Here is a 22,133-nt window from a genome sequence, read left to right as displayed (position 1 = left end):
TGTGCCCAAATATCTGATTAATTTTTACACCATAATTCTGTAAAGCCAGCCAAAACCAGTCAGTTACATAGACATATGTTCTACAGCTAATCTATCTTAGAGGACTACAAGAAACTTACAATGCTTTAGATTAAAACAGATATTTTAGTTAAAAGAAAACATTTTATGGTCATGGAGAAATGCTGGTAACAGCTGCATTAAAACATTTACACATTAAAAATTCCTATAGATAAGAGTATCTATAGTGTAGATTATCACTGAATTCTGGGATCTGGCTCATTTATTTGTCCATATGTTTAAGTAACTGAAGAGCTGCTTTCTGAGGAAAATACTGGCCTCACCTGCCTGCTAATGGAAGGGTGCATATCCTAAATGGTTTTAGCTCTCATAAAAAGATGTCGTCCCATGCTCCACTTGGTCAATAGTTCATATGCGTTAATTCACAGGTGTTAGCCAGAGAATATACCCTCAAGGTCTTCACCATCAAATTTTTATCAAAACGTGTTTCTCACGTGTGAAAAGCAATGTTCAATTTATCTTCAAAGTGTGGAGTACAGTATGTACAAGTGCGAATGCCGCCAGGGACCAAGCACAGAGCAGACAGGCAGGCACAGGACGAAGCAGGCTGGGAAACTGAAGGCACAAACTCCTGCCTGAAGGCAGTCGAATTCAAAGGCACACACACACAAACTGCACGGCCAAACAAAACCCTTCTGAGAGTTGATGAGGACACCGAGAGATATTTTAAGTATTATTTTCTTATCAGAAAATAAATTCCAAACGATAAAAACTTTCATCTATCCTAAGTAGAATTGCTTTTACTAATTTACAGAATGCAATCTATAAAGCCTGTGAAAATACTGTTATAGCCATTGATAAAATGTGGAAGATATAATTCACTATACTGCCATGCCCCTTTATGAGATTGAAAGACCTATCACAGCACCAGGAAAAACTGTTTATCTTGAGCAAATGGCAAATGGTATTTTCTATTGTATCGGTCAGTACTGATTATCATAACCATTTCTTTTTTATTCTGGATATCAGTAAGTTGAGATATTTAAGCAAATTTTTAGCAATTCATGGAATATAGTATGGTACTAATTTGACTGTCCACTTTAGTCTACTACACTGATAGTTTTAACTACAGTACATCAACATGTACTATATTTAAACATCAATATATAATATATTCAAATACAACACAGTATCACAATCTTAAAAATAAAAGAATATGTACAAGTTAAAATGAATGACAACTTGACTAAAAATATTTTTTATGTATGTGATAAACAGAAGGAAGATTAATCATTAATCAGCAGCAGGTTTTTTCAACTTTTGTTAAAAAATAACTAGTAGAACAATTTCTAGATGTTGCTTTTAAAGAAGCTGTAGAACTACAATCTAGCACCCTCCTTTTTAAACAACTTTGGAATTACGAATATATCCGTTCATATCAGGACCCATTCTGCAAAGGCCAGGGGTCAGTTCCAAGAGAACTCACAGAGCAGATAACATGACCGGCTCTTTTTTATGCATTTATTGAAGTTAATGCTATTTGTTTCAGAAAGAGTTCCTAGAAGACCAAAAATTTGTTGGTTTGCTGGCTAATTAAACTTTATGTTGAGAATTACCCACTTAAAATTACTGTAATGAGCTATTTATACAAAATTTATGAAATCTGAGAAATATATTAAGTCACTGCTTTGCTGTAATGATTCAAACCTTTAAAGAATCTAACAAACTTTCAGACCTGAAATTAACAGATGAAATTTTTTTTAAAAAAGGGCCTAAAAAATTGATTATTTTTAGATTTAATGAAAAAAAAATAAACAAACATTTTTTTTTAGCTAACCCGTTTGTTATTCTTATTAGGTGATAACCAAGTTCACTGTGTATTTAGAGAGCCAAACTATTTATTTTAAAAAACAGTGAAGCCACACGACAAATTGGAACCTGATTAGGTTGGGATAGTGGGAAAAATATTAAGAATTTATATATTGTGCCCTGGCTGATGTGGCTCAGTGGATGGAGTGCCAGCCTGTGAACCAAAGGGTCGCTGGATCAATTCCCAGTCAGGGCACGTGCCTGGGTTGCCAGCCAGGTCCCCAGTGGGGGGCGCTCAAGAGGTAACCACACGTTGATGTTTTTCTTCCTCCCTTTCCCTCTTAAAAATAAATAAATAAAATCTTTTTAAAAAGAATTTATATATTGTTATTTTTAAAAATAATTTCTAGTAAAGGGTTTTAAAATTCAGTTAAGGCCACACAATTATTCTCAAGACTCCTAAAAAGTTACAACACATGCAGTAGATGAATAAGAAACCACCATGCACATTTTTTTTCTGGGGGTGAATTCAAACAGCAAAGGAGGAAGGGGGCCTGCTTAATATATCTTCAAAACACTACAGTAAGAAAACCAACTGCTCTTTTGGACAAGTTACCAGGCTCAGCAAATGTCAAAAGTTGATGAGCTCTGGAAATAATAGCTACAAATCACAAACACAAGAAGTATCTTTTTCTTTTTCTTTGACCACAGAAAATCAAATGTAATGTAATATGCACAGGAACCCCACCCCACACATATGAGAGAGCAAGAGACTTTGCATGCATGAGAGCTGCACAAATCCCTAACAACAGGTAGTGAGAAGAGAACAACGGACCATCCACTTAACTTCTCAGATACCAGCACATTAAAAAACTGCCATCGTTAACATCATTTTCAAACGCAAAGTGACAACATGTAATGTGCAAATAAAACACCAAGAACACTTCAGCATGACATATTAAAGCAAAACAGAAACAACATACTTACCAGATCCTCCACAGAGGGGACAGACTTAAGATACAAGAAAAAAGTTTTATAATTAGAAAAACATCAAATATGATTTATCTAGTGGTATAATCACTACAGGGAAATTTTCCATATGTTGAGTATCATTTGGGTAAAATTCATTAAAACAAATATACATGCAAATCCATAAGCAATAAATAGGAACTGTAGGAGAGGGCACACAAAAAGACCCTGTAATTATTTCCTAGAGGACAAGCCCCATGTATTACAGGTTTCCTCTGCTACGTGAGTGTTCTAAGAACCCATCCATATCAGTGTACCAGCTGGTGTTGTTGTGAGAGGCTGCATTCAGCCTCAGTAAATTATTTTTGAAGACTCAACACATTTGCCCATTTCATGATGGATGGTTTACAAGTGCACCTGCCCACACCACACTGAGTGTTCAGCAGTTTTTGATAAAAAATGGGCCCTGGCTGATGTAGCTCAGTGGATTGAGCACAGCCTGCAAACCAAAGGATTGCGGTTTGATTCCCAGTCAGGGCATATGCCTGGGTTGCAAGCCAGTTCCTGGCACGGTACGCAGAAGACTCAACCACACATTGATATTTCTCTCCCTCTCTTCTTCCTTTCCCCTCTAAAGACAGATAAATAAACTCTTTTTTTTTTAAATAAAAGTTTGCTCTGTGATTCTGAAAACAAACAAACAAAAGTGGCATGACTCCCTCGCTCTACCCTCCATATTCACTCAATCTCACCCCAACTGACTATTTTTTTTCCTGATGAAAAAGGTCCTCAAAAAGGGAAACATTTTGCCAATGTGGAAGAGGTGGGAAAAAAAGGCAGAAGCACTCAAAAAGCACCAAAAACCGTTTCCTGTTCTAAGTATCTGTTGGTTATTGATATCATCACTGATCACCTCTGGGTGATGAGATTTTGTATGATCATGTTGATCTTTACATTTCTTATATTTCCTAAAATTCCCACAATGTGCACATGCAGCCTTTTATAATTAAAAAGCCTTGCTAAAAATTGTCCCCTTCATCCTCTAAAATGCATATATGTTAGTTATCCTCTAAACTACTTACCAATTTTGCTTTAATGGTGCCTGAGTCGACGCTTTGCCCGGTTTTAGCATGGAGCTGAAGCTGAACCGAGTGCAACTGTAGGAGCTGGTCGTGCACTTCTTTCTCCAACACCACTTTCTCTGCCTGGGTCTCTGTCAGTTCAGATTTCAGATCCACCAACTGTGCCTTATAAAGCAACAATAAAAACATTAAGTAGGCTTCCTTTTCTACACTCTGACCCTAATAATTACTACTTAAGAATGACATAGAGAGACTGTCTTCAAAATAAACAGATGAACACTGGAAGACCAGCATCTGACTGAGCTGCAAGACATCCATGTAAACTGACATAAAAGCAACAGTACAAGACATTTGAGTGACAAGAGAGTTCTACCGTAAATAGTATTTTCTAAGTACACAGAATGTGACTTCACTTTGCTTACTTTAAGATGTTCAACCTTTACCTACAAGGTTATTGAAAATACACAGGAAGGGGATGATGGTTTATCATCCTGTAGAGACAGTACACCCTATAGTGGACAACTAACACGGTTTCTTAGAAGAGAGGCCAGTAAGTGGTACCTTGTCTTCGTCCAGAATAACACTGGCCCAATTCTGTCTAGTAGTTACTTTTGGTGCTTAAAGTGTGACTTTCTAAGGCTTCAGTAGGTCTAAAGGTCAGAATTAACTTTTGAAGTGGTCAAAGGACTTGAACAGACATTTCTCCAAGGAAGACATACAGAAAATCCAGAGACACACGAAAAGATGATCAATATCACTAGCTATCAGAGAGATGCAAATTAAAACCACAATGAGATACCACTTTACACCAGTCAGAATGGTCATCATAAACAAAGCAACAAACAACAAGTGTTCGAGAGGGTGTGGGGAAAAGGGGTCTCTAATCCACTGTTGGTGGGATTACAAACTGGCACCACTATGGAAAACAATATGGAATTGTCTCAGAAAACTAAAAATGGACCTGCCTTTTGACCCAGCAATTCCACTGCTGGGATTCTATCCTAAGAACCCTAAAACACCAACCCAAAAGAACCTATGCACCCCAATGTTCATAGCAGCACAATTTATAATAGCCAAGAGCTGAAAGCAACCTAGGTGCCCGTCAGTAAATGAATGGATCAGAATACTATGGTATACACAATGGAATTCTATGCAGCAGAAAGAAAGAAGGAGCTACTACCCTTTGCAACAGCATGGATGGAACTGGAAAGCATTATGCTGAGTGAAAAAGGCCAGGTGTTGAAAGACAAATACCATATGATCTCACCTTTAACAGGAAGCTAAACAACAAAACAAACAAGCAAGCAGAATAAAAACAAAGACACTGAAATAGAGAACAGGGGGACAGTGACCAGAGTGGAGAAGGGAGGGGATTTCAGGGGGAAAAGGGGAAGGATTTACAGGAACAAGTAAAGGACACATGGACAACAACCAAGGGGGGTGGAAATGGAAGGGAGGTGGGGAGCACTGGGGGGAGGGGGGTGGGCTGGGATGGGAGTAAGAGACAGAAAACTGTACTTGAACAATGATTAGATTTAAAAAAAAAGAGTTAACTTTTAAGCTACAGTTAACTGTTACAATGTAACAGAAAACCTACCTCATCAGAACCACTTACCATTTAATTAGAAGTATTTCATTTTCCACTACTGATTCACTGCTTTGTAACAGTGTATAGGATATGTCCTTAGTATGTGTTTGGTCTTCCCCACTAGCCAATAAATTAAAGATCATGGCAAGGCCTTAGTTTTTTATTCAACATAATTTTACTAAGCATCTAGGAATCCAGAACTATGCTGACACAATGAGAAAAAAATTGTGAAAAATACTTTCAAAATTATAATTATTTATGTCCTTGAGAAGCTTTCTTACCAATGAAGTGATAAATATGCATGCAAATCAAATATGAAAAATGTGGCAAGTAACAGATATATTTAGAATTGGTCTGGTCCCAAGGAAGTCAAAGGAAAGGAAGGTTTAAAGAAGGTTTGTGAGGACAGAGTTTCTTCTAAAGAAGAAAAACAACAAGGACAAAGTAGAAGCAATAAAACAGTCTAGAGATGGGAAGAAGACTCACAGAGACAGAGGGAGATTAGAAACAACTCAGGTAAATTCTCTAAGCACCAGAGGCACATATATCTATATCCCAACTACACCAACCAGTGCCTAGTACATAAAAGATGCTCAGCGAGTATCCTTACGTTGACATGACTTCTAATACTAGCCCCATGATTCCAGACAAATCATTCTGCCTCCCTAATTTTAACACAGGAGTAACATCGATGGCCTTGACTATTCTCATAAGAGCGCTAATCTCATGTACAAAAGCATTTAGTAGACCGGAAGGTGTTATTCTCAATGAGATGAGACCACCGAGAGGGGCTGTACACTGAGACTGCATGAGGCTGAACGGGAGAGTGCGGCTGCGACAATGAATGGCTCTGGATATTACACCGAAACTGAGATTTAGTGTGACAGGAAATAACTCTAGGCTCTCAAAGACATTTTTGTTTTTAATAACAGCTTTACTGAGATAGAATTCACCATAAAACTCATTCTTTTAAAGTGCACAATTAATTCACTGGTTTTAGTATATTCACAGAGTTGTTCAATCATCATCACTATGTAACCTTGGGAACATTTTCTCTCAGTGTCATTTTAGTAACATTATTATTTATTGACTATAATACCTGCAGGTGAAGTGAAGACAGGCAAACTAACAACATCCTATTGGAGCTTCTAAATGATGTTATCCTGTAAGTTTATAAATGGGAATTAAGCATTTTACAATGCTGAAAGGAAATTGTCAGCAACGGGGACAGACTGGCTGGCTGTCCAGTGTACGATTAGGTCAGCAAAAACTCTACTATTTTAAGTTCAGAGAGCAGTGAAACCACTGATGGAAACAGTAGGATTATTAGGATGGTAGCTTATTTGGATATGCTGATTTTTGTGTCTGCCATGACATAATCTAAAGAAGCTATTCTACAGAATGTTGGAAATAAGCAATTGATCAATTGGGGCTCGAGGCTGGAACTAGATGCACGGCCATGTGAATTACTATCCTAAGACTGTGTAAAAAGGAAAGCAGAGGGCCAAGGCTTGGGTGATAACAATCAGTCAGGGCTGGCCAGGAGGCGGACAGGCGGCAGGCTATACACCAAACCAAAATGCTTCGTAATATAAACACTGCGCTGCATCTTGTTTTGTAATCTTGTTTGTTTTTTACTTCCTGGAGATCACTCCCTGTCAGTGGCACTTCTTCATTCCCTTTTTATAACCTTCTTATTTACGTATAACTTAACCAGAGAAGTACACAGATAACGAATTCCGGAAAATGAGCACACCCATTTAACTACCACGGATGTAAACAGGGCAGAATTCCCGCCCCGGGACTCTCCTTGTGGCCCCTTCCCAATCACTACCTCTCCTGCTCCACAAAGGAAACCATCAGAGTAATACACTGAATTCTCAGCACCATGAAAAGTTTCTGTTTTGTCTGCTTTTTAAAAATCCTCTCCAAAGGATATATTTATTGATTGTAGAGGGAGAGAAAGGAGGATCGAAGGAGAGGGAGAGAGGAAGAGAGAGAGGTGGGGGGGGAGGCAAAGAGATGAGAGAGAGAGAGGAAACATCAACATGAGAGAAACAAGGACTGACGGTCTCTCCTACATGACTCAACCAGGGATCAGATCCACAACCAAGGCATGTGCCCTGACTGGGGACAGAAATCACAATCTTTTTTTGTACAGGACAATGTTCCAACCCACTGTTCCACCCAGCCATGGCCCGCCAGTTTCTGAGTGTTAAATAAATGAAATCACACAGTATGTGCTCACTTTTGTCTGGCTTTTGCCTTCAGAGTACGTTTATGAGTTATGCCTCAGTCGTATTGTTTTGTGTAGCTGCCTCATTCACTTCCACTGCTCTGCAGTGTTCACTAAATAAACACACTGACCCAGAATCTGGAGTTAGTGCAGATACCACCACATCTAATTTTGCTAAAGAGGCTGTCAATGGTTTTTTGTGTGTGTGTGATTCTAATTTTTCTGTTTTTACAAAAGATTTTTTTTAATTTAAAACTATGCATTCATGGTAATCTTTCTCAGACCAGAAATACTCAGGTTACATGTTTTCATCATAATAGGAAAGCTGTGATATTCTAGCCCAGCACTGCCCAACATATGAATATGAATATCATATGAATATGAGCCACATATGTAATTTTAAATTTTCTAGTGGCCACATTTTAAAGAAGGTGAAATACATTTTAATGAAGTATTATATTCTATTTAATCAACATATCTAAAATATTATTCAAACCACAGTTATCTAAAACAATTATAAAAATATTACTTTATTTTTTCATACTAAGTCTTCCAAACCCACTGTGCATATTACACTCAGAGCACATCTCATTGTGGATCAGCCACATTTCAGGTTCTCGAAAGCCACCTCCGAGTAGCTGCCCTACCAGACAGTAAAAGTCTAGCCCTTTTATTATGAATATGAAGCAGTAACGAATTTCATTAAGATTTCCATGCTGAACTAAACAGCAATACAAGTAGTGACTCTGTTCTTTAAATATAATATATATATATACAAATTTAAATAAAGCAGAATTTCATGTTTCCATTGCCTTATGGAAGAGTATATCGGTTAACAGTGTTACATAGTATCTTTCACAAATACTCCTAATCTAATAAACTTAACAGGAAAAAAACTTGCATATATGAATGACAAAGATGTCTTACAGAATTTAAGCCATTTAACAAACTTAAATACAAAAATAAATTATAAACATGTAAAGTCACCTATTACAAGACAATATTCAGTACACTTTACTCCTTTAAAGTACAAATAGGCCTGGTCTAGGAAGTCCTTCTTGGTAAAAAACAAAATCAAATAAACAAACAAAAAAACCACCTACAAGGTTTTATGGTCTTTGAAACAAAATAATCACAAAAGGAAAAATAAGTATTTGAATTAACAACATACTTTTTGAGCAATATGTAGCTTATGCTAAAAGAAATACACCCAGACATAGTTTAAAATAAGCCATTTAATGTAAACAATTCTTATCTATTTTTTCATTCCACTGTCTTTCACTCTTCTATATTTGTCTGTTTCTTTGGTGTTGTCTAATATATTCCTCTCCCTTATATTTCCTATAAATTGGAAGTTAGATCAAAAGGCTTAATTTAATTAGACTTAAGTCTTTGTGGCAAGAGGTACACTGTGTATTTCAACAGGCATATATTGTTTGTTTGTCCAACTATTGTTTTAAACCAAAAACCTCATGATTAATTACTGAATGAAACTTCTAGAGTTAAGAAAGAAACTAAAGAGACATTCATTAATGAATCTGGCAGGCCAATATTCAAATCAGAAATAACTGTATTCTAAAAAGGCAAGAGAAACAGGGAAGTGTGCGGGTCTTGCAAAAGTGGTCTACTGTATAAACACACACAGTGAAATAATTTCTCAACAGGTTGCTTAACTTTAAATTTTTTTAAAATTCTTTACAAAGAGAGGATGTAGATATCAAAATTCAAAGCCTAATTTTATTTTTTGAAACAAAACAAGTGTTTAGAATTTACTCTAAACTTAGGGATATTTAAGTTAAGTAAGTAACTCTTATCTATGATTTTAGCACTTTAGCTGCTAAGAAAAGTTAGTCATTGGTAAATATGTCAAGATTAAAAAGTTCCATATTTTACTTAATGGCTACCCTCCTATAACACAGAATTTTAGAATTCAAAGAGATCTTAAGAGAAAATGAAGGCTATGATTGTGACAATATTGATACAATAAAGCCAAGGCCCATCAAGGCTGCTTTTATTTCTAGGGCGACCCAATCTGTCGGTGGCAGGACCACACTCTGAACCCTGAACCCAAGGCTCACTCCCTGGGCAAGGCAGTGCAAGTGTTACTCAGCAATCAGCCAAGAAGGAAAATGTGTTTCTGAAGGTACAACATGTACGTTTAACTTATTAACAATATTCACAGCAACCACAAAGCAGGCATCTACTTACCGTGTGGCAGATATACACATCGTACATTATCTATAATTCTTTTCATACTCCCTAACTTTTTATAATAGCTAAGAAAACTGGAAATCAGAGTTTAACCAATTTGCCTCAGATCACACAGCTAGTAAGTAAGGACACTGACTCAAAACGAGCTTGACTGTGAAAAAGCAAGAGCACCTTTCACCTCGCTGTCTTGCCTTGCTCCTTGGCCACACTGGAACTAGCAAAGAGTGAAAATTAGAAAGAAACAGCTGCTTTCAACCTTCAACTCTTAAATTTTCAAGTGGTATAAAAATGTTTTAAAATGCAAAACCAGAAACAGTTAAAACTATATTACACATAGACAGACTTTATTGAGATACAATTTGTCACTTTTATATATTTGATCTTGATTCATTTACAGAAAAAATAAAGCTAATCATCAAGCCATTCTTTCCCTAGAACCCATTAAAAATAAAATGATCTCATTCTAGGAGGCTCTCAGAGCCTTTAGACCACGCATGGCCTTCACTTCACCTAAGCCATTAAACCAACACTAGTGAGACTGTCTAAGTAATGACTCTCAAAATATGGTCCCTAGATCACCACTATCAACTGGAATGGAGTCGGGAGACAGATGAAAATTCAGGACAGTGTGCATATCCTGAATGATGAAATATTCCCAGGAGTGCAAAAGACACAGAGGCAGTTTATCTAAATAACATTATAGGATTACCATCACAATTTATTTGTATTTAATATACTCATTACTATTCTATTTCTCATCTCACACTTTCAAAATGTCCAAACTTTCCCAGTGATAATTCCTTTCTAATATAATTCTTAACTAATGGATTCCACTCTGGCACAAAAATCAAAGTAATTTTGTATTCAATTTCCTATTACTCCACTTTGCTAGACCTTAATCCTCTGTCCAGACAATCTTAGAAAAATACACAAGAGCTGTACTGTTTTCTTTCTAGTCATAAACTACTTTTTTATTTCTTTACTGTTCTTATGGATAACACTGCCAATCACTGGAAAACATCTTTATTTTGCACATGAAGCAACTGAAGCCCAAAGAGATTAAGTGAGTTGCTCCAATGGAATCAAAATTCAAACCTCCAGACAACCTTTGTAATTCTGAGAGTAATAGGATAAGGAAGCAGTCCACATGAGAGCACATTACCAAATCTCAGAACTAGACCTGGCTCTGAGAAAGAGCCCCACGCATGCACACAGCCCACTCCACACCGGCAGACATCACGCAAAAAGGAACTCATGCACAGGCATGAAGCTACACCCCCACACAGGCACGGACACACATGCTCATAAAAGCCCACATTCCCCCAACTTGTTTAAGAACTACAAAGAAATCAGTTGATTCCAAATAGTTTAACTGTACTGAGCCACAGCAGAGAAGGCTGTTGATAAAGATGCAAATATTATCTCCTTCCACATATCTTGCTTTATAGTATGTGTACAAAAAGTAATCAAAAGAAACAATTATGCTTTAGTATGTCTATATGTATATATGTTTGAAATGCAATTTAGGATGATGAGTACAAGAATTTAAATCTCTAGCAATTATACTATTTCTAAAATTTATCATCTATACCCACCTATTTCCCAAAAGGCTTTAAAGCTCATAAGGCAAGTAAAAGAAATGTAAAAAATAAAAATCTGGTAGGGATGGCAGGATATCACTATAAAAAATACCACCACAGTGCTGGCCTGGTGGTTCAGGTGGTTGGAGCGTCGTCCCATGCACCAAAAGGGAGGGGGTTCGATCCCCAGTTGGGGCACGTATGGAAGGCAACGGACCGATGTTTCTCTCTCACATGGATGTTTCTCTCTCAAATCCATGTCTCTCTTTCTCTGTTTCTCTCTCTCTAAAATCAATAAATATATCCTCAGGTGAGGATTAAAAAAACATCTTATTACAGTTCATTATTGACTATTAAATTTAAAACTGAGTTTCCTATTAATAGGAAAACCTTTACCGATTATATAATTTTCTTTTTCTCATTAAAGGAAGCAATACCATCTTATCTGGTGAAACTGTCTTTTTCCCAGGAACTGAACTTTTAAAAGGAGGTATCATAGAGATTCTTATATAAAGGATCCTAAATACTTGACAGACAGAAAAGGCAGAACCATGCTTCACAGAGCCTTTGCTCCAGTGATGAAAGTTACGGGGATAATGTAACCAATGAAAGCATTTTGATCCCTTTTCTTCTACTCCTCAAAATAGCAGAACAAAGTCTTAGAGCTCATCTAATTTAACCCACTCCTTTTATAAAGAATTTTCCTCTATTTTCTCTTCTCTCCCTCTGTCTGAGGTGGATAGCATTGCTCCTACTACCCAAGATTACAGGAAGCCAATGAGTCCTATTCTGAAACAAAGACTGTGACCAAACTGAAAATATCTTCAAAGGCCAAATGTGAAAACTCCTGCCATCCCTCAAGATAGGGAGTAATATTCCTCTTTACTACAGGTCAGCTCTTGAAACAATCTGCTCACTTGCCTTATGAAAGTTCTGTGAGAAAACCCCACCTATTGGCTCCAATTCCCTCTGTCCAAGCGAGATGATCACGATCTCCATCCGCCACTGTTTCTTCCCAAACCATCCCACGGTTCAAGACAAGCAAACGTGCTTTTCCTCTCACTCTCCCAGACCATCACACATTCATTCAACAAGAATTTATTAAGCATCGAATACATGCCAAGCACTGGGCTGGGTTCTGAGGCACACCGGCAGAAAAAACAAAAGTGAATCCTGCCCTGCAAAGTTTGGAGTGGCCTGGTGCAGGAGGCCGCTCGTAAAGATGATAAACGGCATATAAAAAACCACCTTACATGTGCCAGGCACTGTTTTGAACATATTCAAATTTAATTCTCATTCCTCCTAATAATCCTGTGAGAGACAGAACTTTTGTACAGAGAAGGATACAGAAGGGCAGAGAGGTCAGGTAACTTGCCCAAGGTCACTACAAAGCCAGCAATATATGTAACTACAAACTGCAACAAGTCATATGAAAGAAGCTACAAGAAGACAGTTAGTGGGGTAGAATCTGTGGTTACCCACCTGGAAAGCCTTTCAGTTATTATCAGAGCAACAGTTCTCACAGGTCTATGGGATCTTTTCAGAAGATCCACAAGGTCAAAACTATTCTCAGAATAATAGAATATTACTTGCCCTTTTCACTGCATTAGCATTTGTACTGAAGGTACAAAAGCAATGGTAAGTAAAATGCTGTTTATACAAGTCAGTGCAGTAGCACCGCTGTGCCAGTAGTCACTGTGCTTGACTATCCACTTGCAGTTTAAAAAAAGCCCACTTAAGAATGTTCCTGATGAAGCAGTAAAAATTACTAATTTTTAAAAATTGTGGCTCTTGAGTACCCGTTTTTAATATTCACTGTGTAGAAACAAGAAGTTTGCATAAAGTGTACCTGCAGCTTATGAGACTCTGTTATCTCCAGGAAATTGTACAACTGCTGGAGTTGCAAAGCTGAACATTTTTTTGTGGAAAATTATTTTTATTTAAAAAAAGAACAAACTATGGCTCTTAAGATTAATAATATGCTTGGCAGACACATTCTTGAGAGTAAACAAATTTGTCATTTAAAGGAAAACAACTGACAACATTTGTTGCCCCCCCCCCCAAAAAAATTGTGCTTTTGAGTGAAAAGTAGAATTTTGGAAAACGTGAATCCATCATCAGCACTTTAGACTTTTCTGATGAGAAAGATATTAATAAATGTGATTTCTTGACATTTCATAATGGGATGTGCCAACATTTGAAAGATCTGCATAACTCAGCGAACCAGTATTTTCAAAGTAGCCAGTGCAGGACACTAAAATCATGCCTGGGTAGAAGACCCATTAAAAGACTACACAGATAAACCAATGTGACTTAATGCAACAGTGTATGGAAAGTTCATGGACAGCGTTTCAGGCTCCACATTGTAATTAACCTTTGAGAAAAACTATCTCTTACTACCAAAGGAGAAAATGCACAATAATCTGAAAGGGCTCAAAAAATATTCCTTTCTTATCTAACTACATAAGTCTGTAAGGTTAAATTTTCCTCCAATACTATACCAAAGTCGCATATCACAACTATCTGAATATAGAAGCAGATGTGAGAATCCAGCTGTCTTCTATTAAACCAGATATTTAAAAAAAAATTTTAAACTGTAAACCAGTGCTGCTTAAATTTTCTACTATATACTTATTTTTCATTAAAAATGATATTTATATTAATATGTAATGGCTTATTGTTGCTTTTTTAGTGCTACAGCAAATATTTTAAGTTTTCTCAGTTTTAATTTCTAATTAGTAAATACCAGTGCATATAACCCACATTTTTCAGCGAAGCTCTTTGGGGACCCCATAAATTTGTAGAGTGTAAAGGGGTCCTGAGACCAAAATGTCTGATAACTATTGTGTAAGAGTTTCTGAAAGGAGACCTGTCTGACTAGGTCACATAGAATAAGAGGAAAGAACAGTAAGATAGGTCATTGGAGATTTATCCAGGTCGGATCATACAGTTTGTCAGCTATAAGGAGTTTCATTTTATTCAAAGTCCAATCAAAAATTTTTAGCAGAATGACATGATAAAATGTATGTTTTAAAAGAGGTGACTGGGTTAATATAAGAGACAACATGAATGAACCAGGGTTGAGGGATGTAAGATGGAGGCATACAGATAAATCGGTGATGTATTTTTTAAAGTACTTTGATATCAACCTCAAAACAAAGTTCCAAACACTATAAAATGCTTCCTGTTTCCATTTTAATATTAAAGCACTCAGCTGCTCTATGGTCACACTGCTGGTGGGGTGAGAAGAATCATGGAAATGTCACAAATATACACAAATACACTAAATCTATACTTAATATTCTAATATAATGATGTTTAAATTATTTATAGTCACAGTCTCAGATTTTCCATAAAATGGAATACCATGACATATCAACTTATAAATCAGAGATCAGGGAATAGATTAACCTGAAGACTTGACCATTCACCAACAGCAGACGCTGCGTTAGACACTATAGACAGAGTCAACAAGACAGACACCATCCCAGCTCTCTCATGACCTGCACTGCAGAATGACTGCTGGTGATCTGGAGGATTCACGGCAGAACATTAGACGTTGTTTCAAATAATTTACTCATTCAATAAACACTTACTGAGTATACAAAGTGTGCCAGGATCTGGAAACAAAAAGATTTGACAAAGATGGGGATTCTGCCTTAAGATTTTCACTGTCTAGTAGGAAGAATTAAAAACAAACATTTCCAATTATGATGCAGGGTTTTGTAAGCACTTTTATAGATGTGCCAATTCAAAAAGAAGTGAAGGGGACCAGGCACAAAGGTGAAAAAGTTGACCTGAGTGTTGCATGGGAATCAGCTAATACATGGAGTAGGGAAAAGGTCTGAGATATGAACACCCCTAGCAAGTGAGATAAGGACAAGTAAGTAGGAAATGTTGGTATTTAATGTGTGCTTCAAATTTTTAATTTTATGAAGGGGCAGAATACCAATTCTGTGATCTACATATAAATCAACCGGATATCCATACTCGAACACTCAATACGGTTTGGGGCACTATGAAACCAAAAAGTATTCATAAAGAGATATTATTAGCCCCTAAAGGCACCTTCACAAAGCACCTGATAATTCAGGTTATTTCACCTGAACACAGCCCCAACCCTCAAAGAGCCTGCCCTCCAGAGCTAGAGAGATGTGGTAACCATTAACTGCAGCATGCGCAATGTAACAAACCTAACAGTCCAAGAGGGTTCAAGATGTTATGACAGCCTCTTCCTATAGAGAGCAGAGAGGAGTAGGGTGAGGAAAGCCTTCACAGAGATGGTGATGCAAGTGGTATCTTGAAAGATGAGTGGGTGTTCACTTCTGTAGACAAAGGGAACAGAGAAGTCATTATACACAGAAGCCTAAGCCAAAGCAGAGTTGCCACGACAGGGCAAGGCCTATACACAGAACTGCAAACAGACCAGTTTGACTGAGGCGAGAGTAGCTAAGAAGGGGTGACAAAAAATAAGGTCAGACAGAACGAGCACTGATCACCATGCTATGGAGTCTGAATTTTAGCCAGTAAGAAATAGGGAGGCATAAAAAGAAGAGTGACAGAATCAGAGTTGCCCTTTTGGACATGAACCGTTAAAATGAAACATTTTAGAATGATTTTGACAACTAAAACATGGTTTGAAGGGAGTAAAAAGCAATAAAGAGACTTTCAGGAATATATAAGAAAAGATATGGACTATTAGGAAGTTACAATAAAGAATAAGAACCTACACAATCTCCTCAATTCAACTCACGATCTTTCCTGCCAGACCTGCTTCTCCTGGTAAGTAGCATGTAACACCATTTCTTCAGTGAATTGTCTAAGTCTCCCAGGGCTGTCAAAACAAGTAACCACTAACATGGTGCCTTAAAAGAACAAAAATTTCTCACAGTTCAAGATGCCAAGAGCCCAAAATCAAGGTAATGGCAGGGTTGGCTCCTTCTGGAGACCCTGAAGGAGAAAATGTCCCACACCTACCTCCAAGCTTTTGGTGGCTGCCAGCAATCACTGACATTTCTTGGCTTGTAGACCTGTCCCTTCAAGTTCCGATTCTTTCTTCACATAGCTTTCTTCTCTGTGTCTCCTCTGAGCGTCTCTTATCAGGACCCTCTCTTTGGATTTAGGACCCACTTTAATCTACTATGACCTCATCTACATTAATTACAGCTGCAAACCCTAGTTCCAAATGAGGACACATTCTGCAGGTCTGGGTGGACGTGAATCTGGGGAGGCAGTACTGAACCCATTACAGGCATCAACCAATACATTTCCCAAACAGAAATGTGGTATCATCCCTAACCCCTAACCCATCCTCTTCCTCATCCTCTGCAACTACAATTCATTAATTATCAAATTCGGTTTCTACTTTTTTAATTGAAGATCGTCTCCTTTTCTTCATCCCCATTACTGTTTTCATTTCAATGACAATCTTGTCTATATAGCAAACTCCTTGCTACAGCGGTGGATGAACTCAATGATTACTCTCATTACTGCGCCTGTTAATAAACAAGTATTGCTGGAGAAAGTCAGATAATAAGGCAGGCTGGTTGTACCATGAATTTGTGGTAACTAACTCAATATAAGTCCTCGACATTGCCTGGTAGTCCTTCTGTTTTTCTGGCCAACTGGCTCTCCCACTCTTCTGTATTTCAAATCTGTTTCGCTGTCCTTAAGCTTTTACTTTCACCCACTTTCAGCGGTTGTCCTGGTTTACAGAGAATAAAGAAACCATCACACAAAAACTCCCTCAACCTCCTACCTTATGCACTCATCATCTCTCCTTTCTAAGTATGATAGCTGTCCTTTCAATATAAGGCCATTCTCTCTACAAGTATTTTGGATCTCATTTTCATTCAGGAACTCTACGAATGCTAATTATCCCCCCATTTCTCTACAATATTCAGCTTTCCCCTGAACTTGATGGTTCTTATTGGCTTATAACTATATTCGTTTATTTTTTCATTTAAAAACAAAATAAAAACAATACCTCCCTTGACACCACTCTCCCTTCCAGCTCTTGATCCAGCCACACTCACCTTCTGCCTGCTTTTCTCACTATCTTCTCCTTCTCCCACCAGATATGAATAAATGTGTTTTTGAAGACTTGTCTAGTTCTGTAGTCTCAGGCCCCTTACTTAATAATCCCTGTAAAATGGGAATAGAGATACTAAACTTGCCCCGCAGGGCTGTTGTGAGAATTAGATGAATCAATATATGTAAAAGCCTTAGGACTGTAAATCGAGAAGGATACTGATACTATCATGTTTATACTATCGTGTTTATCCCACTAAATTTTCCTAAGAGCTTTGATCAAATTCCCCTAAATAGTTCATGCATGCAGGAAATAGTATGTGTGTGTGCAGCAACAGCCACTGATCTTAAATTGTTCAAAGAAATCAGGACTCTATCTGATATACAAACCTAGTTTATCAATGTGAAGATAGATCTAAAAACTCAAATGTTAAAAGGTGAGCCAAGGTATTCTGATGACAGAATCTTTGAGCTTGAGTCTTAAGACAGTAAGCAGCCTGGTGTAATTAGTTTCTCCTCTCATGGTAGGAAGGTGGAAGTCTGGACCCCTGGTGACCCACACGTCGATCTACACCCTTTTTTCTACTCCAGCCCCACCTCACTCCTTTCCTTCATACATACACGTAACACACCCACTCCTCGTCACAACTGAGGCCCAGAAGCCCCAGTGCACAGTTTTGTAGTCGTTTCATTGATGCGTTAAATGGGATCTGATGATTGGCGATGAGTGCCGCCCTCTCCAGCGACAGAAGCTCACCTCTAGCTTGTGGTTGATTTGGGACACAGTCTGGACTTTGTGGCAAAGCTGCGCAAAGCAGGAGCTCAGGCTGGTCATCTTCTGTCGCCCCTCATAAGTGATGTCTGCCTGGTCCGGATCGATCTCGCCCAGAAGCAGATCCACATCCACGAAAGCCTTGTCGAACTCCTTCTCCAGCACCTCCAGCCACCGGAACATGGAAACCCCACCGGTTGAGACCCCCATGGCGCAAGAGGCGCCCCCTGGTCCCCCTCCCGCAGGAGCCGGGCACGGGCCGCCCGCTGACATGGCGCCGTCTAGGGCCTCCCCCGACTGCTGCTGACCCCCACAGCCCACCCGGCGCGAGAGGAACTGCTGGGACTGCGGGGGTCCCCGCGAACTCACGCTGGTCCCTCCCCTCCCTTCCCCTTGTGCAGCTAACGCAGGCAATGCCGTCCCAGAGTGGCAGGAGCAGCGAGGAGACGCAGCCACGGTGGTACTAGGAAGAACTCGCCGGCCCACCACCCCGCCTGCCCAGGCTGCGCAGGCGTAGAGAGGACTTAGTCAGTCGCAGCCCGGGGGACAAAATGGGCGGGGCTAGGATGTGCCCTTGGCCTATGAAAAGCCTCTGCTGGGGACTGGCCCGTCAGTGGCCATATTGACAACTGGCAAGTTCCTGCTTGAATGCCCACGGAGCGGAGGCGCGTGGTGTTGGCTTCAAATTGGGAAGACCCGAGGAAGGGAAGGGTAGACACGTCTTAGAGAGAAATGGCTTCCGCTCGTTTGACTTCACAGTGGGCGGGAGCCGTTCCTAAGTTGTCCAGGAAAGTAGTGGCAGTGACGTCCAGTGGCGGGGAAGAGAGTGGGAGGCTAGGCGCTGTGAGCATGCGCAATGGCCACATTTAACTTTCAACATCCCGGTTCCCGTTTAGGGTGCGGTGGGTGGATACGCTGGCTCATCTTGGTAAACCAGACCCTTAATTCCGGCCGGAAACTGAACATTCAAGGGCAGTGGCTGACCGGCTTTTGCCAAATTAATGCGAGACTTGTCTTGTGGTTAAGAGTCAGACAGGCCTGGGTTCAAATCTTAAACCCTGGCACATATTAGTTGTGCCATGTTACTTGTGTTCTCTAACCTCAAAACCTCAGTTTCCAAAATTTACTTCAGTCAATAAGGTGAAATGCTTATTTCAGTGCTTGGCACTTGGAATTCCTTATTACTACACCACAGGTCATACATTTCCAAAACAACTACTTTAAAAGGTGTATTTATTTCAAAAACTGGGCCAATGTCCCCACACACATTTTAGAAAAATTATGATGATCCATCTATTCATAAATATATTGAATGTAGAGCCATATTGTGGCATTGGGAACATGGAAATAAATGGGACATGATTCTCACTCAAGCAGAGTTCATAGTGAGTCCAACCTTCAGAGCTACAATTTTAATTTTAATTGTTCAGTACCCTTGGGAGTGTTTCACAACTGTTCTTTAACATAACGTCTAACTCACTTTCAACCAACCGCCTTCCACTTCCAGAGCCGCCCAGTCTTGGACACCAAAGAACACCTAGTCTCAATAGAGTAGGCTGAATTGCCTAGGAGAAAATCTTACTGGCTGACTACAGACTCTTCTGTGATATCTTCATGGTACAAGACGCTTCTGGTTAATCACCACTGAAGCCTGCACTGTGTTCCCCTTGCCTACGCAATGCCAGTGAGGAATGTGAAATCATAGCTTCAGTTTGCTCTCTGGCTGCTGCATGGCAGACTAGTTAGCTTTAGTTGATAAGTTCTTTGGCTTCAACAAACTTAGCTACGCAAACTAACCGCGAGATTCTTTGCTGGAGCCTTCACGCAGGTTTTAATACACAGAAATAATATAAAACAAAAATTTGTATCTTTCTCCATTACCCCTTAAATTAACTCTATTTTCATCTTCAGTCTTTGCAGGAACATCATTACTACAGCTACCACTTTCCCAGCCACTTTCTCTATACACAATAGGGTTAGCAGTGCATTTTCAGGAATTTGAAGTAAATAATTAAAATGGGGAGACACATAACCTAGAATTACGATAGTAGCTTTCAGTTATGGAACGCATACTATGTGTTAAGTATGTGCTATTTGCATTACATCTTTGATCCTCACAAAATCCTGTGACGTAGCTAATACCACTGTTTTATAGATGAGTTATATAGAGAGAGCTTAAGTAGATCTTGGTAAGGTTGTACAGCTGAAAATTAATTGAAGTGAAATTTCAATCTACGTGTCTTTTTCTCCAGTGGTTAACATGGGTTATAGAAGAATGAGGGAAATAATTTTGTCTTGTATAAGTTACCGATATAATACATCAGCAATCAGTCAAACAGCTTTTTCAAAAAAACAGTTTCTTCTCAGTTATAGCCATATGCAAATATATTAATCTATAAGAAATATTACAAAATAATGTAATTGTAATGCTCATTTTCTGTTATCATGCTCTTTAGTTATATGGACTACACTTAAAAATACATTTTATTTCTTTTAAAAATTCAGCTTCCTGCTATATTGTGGGTACTACTGAAATGCATTTCCCAGTGTTTATATGTTTCCAGCGCTCTGATCCTTGGTGCACACCCCAGTTTTCAGGATTGTAGAACCCAGCCACATTACTGTTTACAATCTTTACATCTTCACCAAGTCACACCCTCCGTGTCTCAGGATACTTTCATCACATATTGTTCATTCTCATTACCATGCAGGGTAGCAGCTGCTGCCTCATCCGTATGCATTTGGTATCTTGCTGTTGTGTGGCTATTTCAATTATTCAAGAGGTGCCCTCACTGTAGACATTATCTTTTGCCAATCATGGCTGGGATTTTGCATTTTAGCAAGTCACAATGTACAAGGAAGTGAAAAGCAGGGTTCGATGTTCAAGTGCTGCCATCTGTTGGCAGTGTGCTCTGTCTACATTTACTGCTTTATCTTGATCTACTCTGGAATTCGGAATTGTGTGTAATCTCAATACTTATGGGGTTTTACCAAGAGATAATAAAATCTTGATCCTTATATTTGCAATGTCATTGGCTCAAACTTCCAGTAACTGTTTTATAAATTATGCTTACGTGATTAAACATTTCTAACATAACTTAAATGGGACAGTCTTGTAAGAACTTACCCTTACAGAATATTACCACAAGGCATTAGGAATAAATAGGGTGGGACAGAGGAAACTGAGGAAGAGAAAAGAAGATGCTGAATATTCATTTGGTAGGTATTGGTAATTAGCTATAAGGTTAAGAGTTCCAATATTTATTAGAGCATCATTAATAACAAAGACACTGTGGTGAATGGACACAGACGATCTACCTTGGACTGGAGAGGGAGGCTACTATTTATGGAACTCTACAGTGTGCCAGGCCCTATACTAAGCTTCACATGTATCATTTGATCCTCAGTGTCCCTACCAGGAAAAAGAAAAAATATTCAGTAGGGTCCGTTGGTTGCGATAAACAGTTCTTTGATGAATAAAGACAGCTAAGGAAAACTCATTACTATTTTACATGAGCTATGTGGGGAAAGCCCTGGAATATGTCATATTCATATATATTATGTATGCTACAGTTACTCCTTTAGTAGCAATCTGAAATTTTGTGATAGACATGCTAATGAAGTAAGTTTGGGCATTCCAAAGTGATTTATTAGCCTCGTTCTCCTGATCATTTCTTTTATACACACCAATAAGACAACTGTTTGCTCTCTAGTTCCTAAAACTTGAGAATTTTGATGCGGTGATTTAGTATTAGCTCAGATATCTTTTTCAGGAAGCCTTTTTTCCTCCTCACATGAAGCTATAGATTCCATTTGCCATTCAGTTTCCTGCAAATGC

General features: G+C 38.6%; 1 protein-coding gene across 2 annotated transcripts in view; it reads right to left on the bottom strand.

Moving 5' to 3' along the window:
• GOPC (golgi associated PDZ and coiled-coil motif containing) overlaps positions 1-18,793 on the bottom strand; it is a 33,305-nt gene extending 14,512 nt beyond the window's left edge. Inside the window, exons 1-3 of one of the 2 annotated variants that reach the window (XM_037158100.2) lie at positions 18,281-18,793; positions 3,879-4,043; positions 2,815-2,838 (exon numbers count right to left, since the gene is read on the bottom strand). In XM_037158100.2, the coding sequence (XP_037013995.1) occupies positions 2,815-2,838; positions 3,879-4,043; positions 18,281-18,568 (477 nt within the window). In that variant the 5' untranslated portion in view covers positions 18,569-18,793. The remainder of the gene's footprint in view (positions 1-2,814; positions 2,839-3,878; positions 4,044-18,280) is intronic. The other variant, XM_037158101.2, reaches the window with a different exon arrangement.
• Between the last annotated feature and the right edge of the window lie 3,340 nt (positions 18,794-22,133).

The sequence above is a fragment of the Artibeus jamaicensis genome, unplaced genomic scaffold (genome assembly GCF_021234435.1).
Source record: "Artibeus jamaicensis isolate MK-2021 breed Jamaican fruit bat unplaced genomic scaffold, CSHL_Jam_final contig_387, whole genome shotgun sequence".
Taxonomy (NCBI): Eukaryota; Metazoa; Chordata; class Mammalia; order Chiroptera; family Phyllostomidae; genus Artibeus; species Artibeus jamaicensis.
This window is presented reverse-complemented; position numbering and strand designations above follow the sequence as displayed.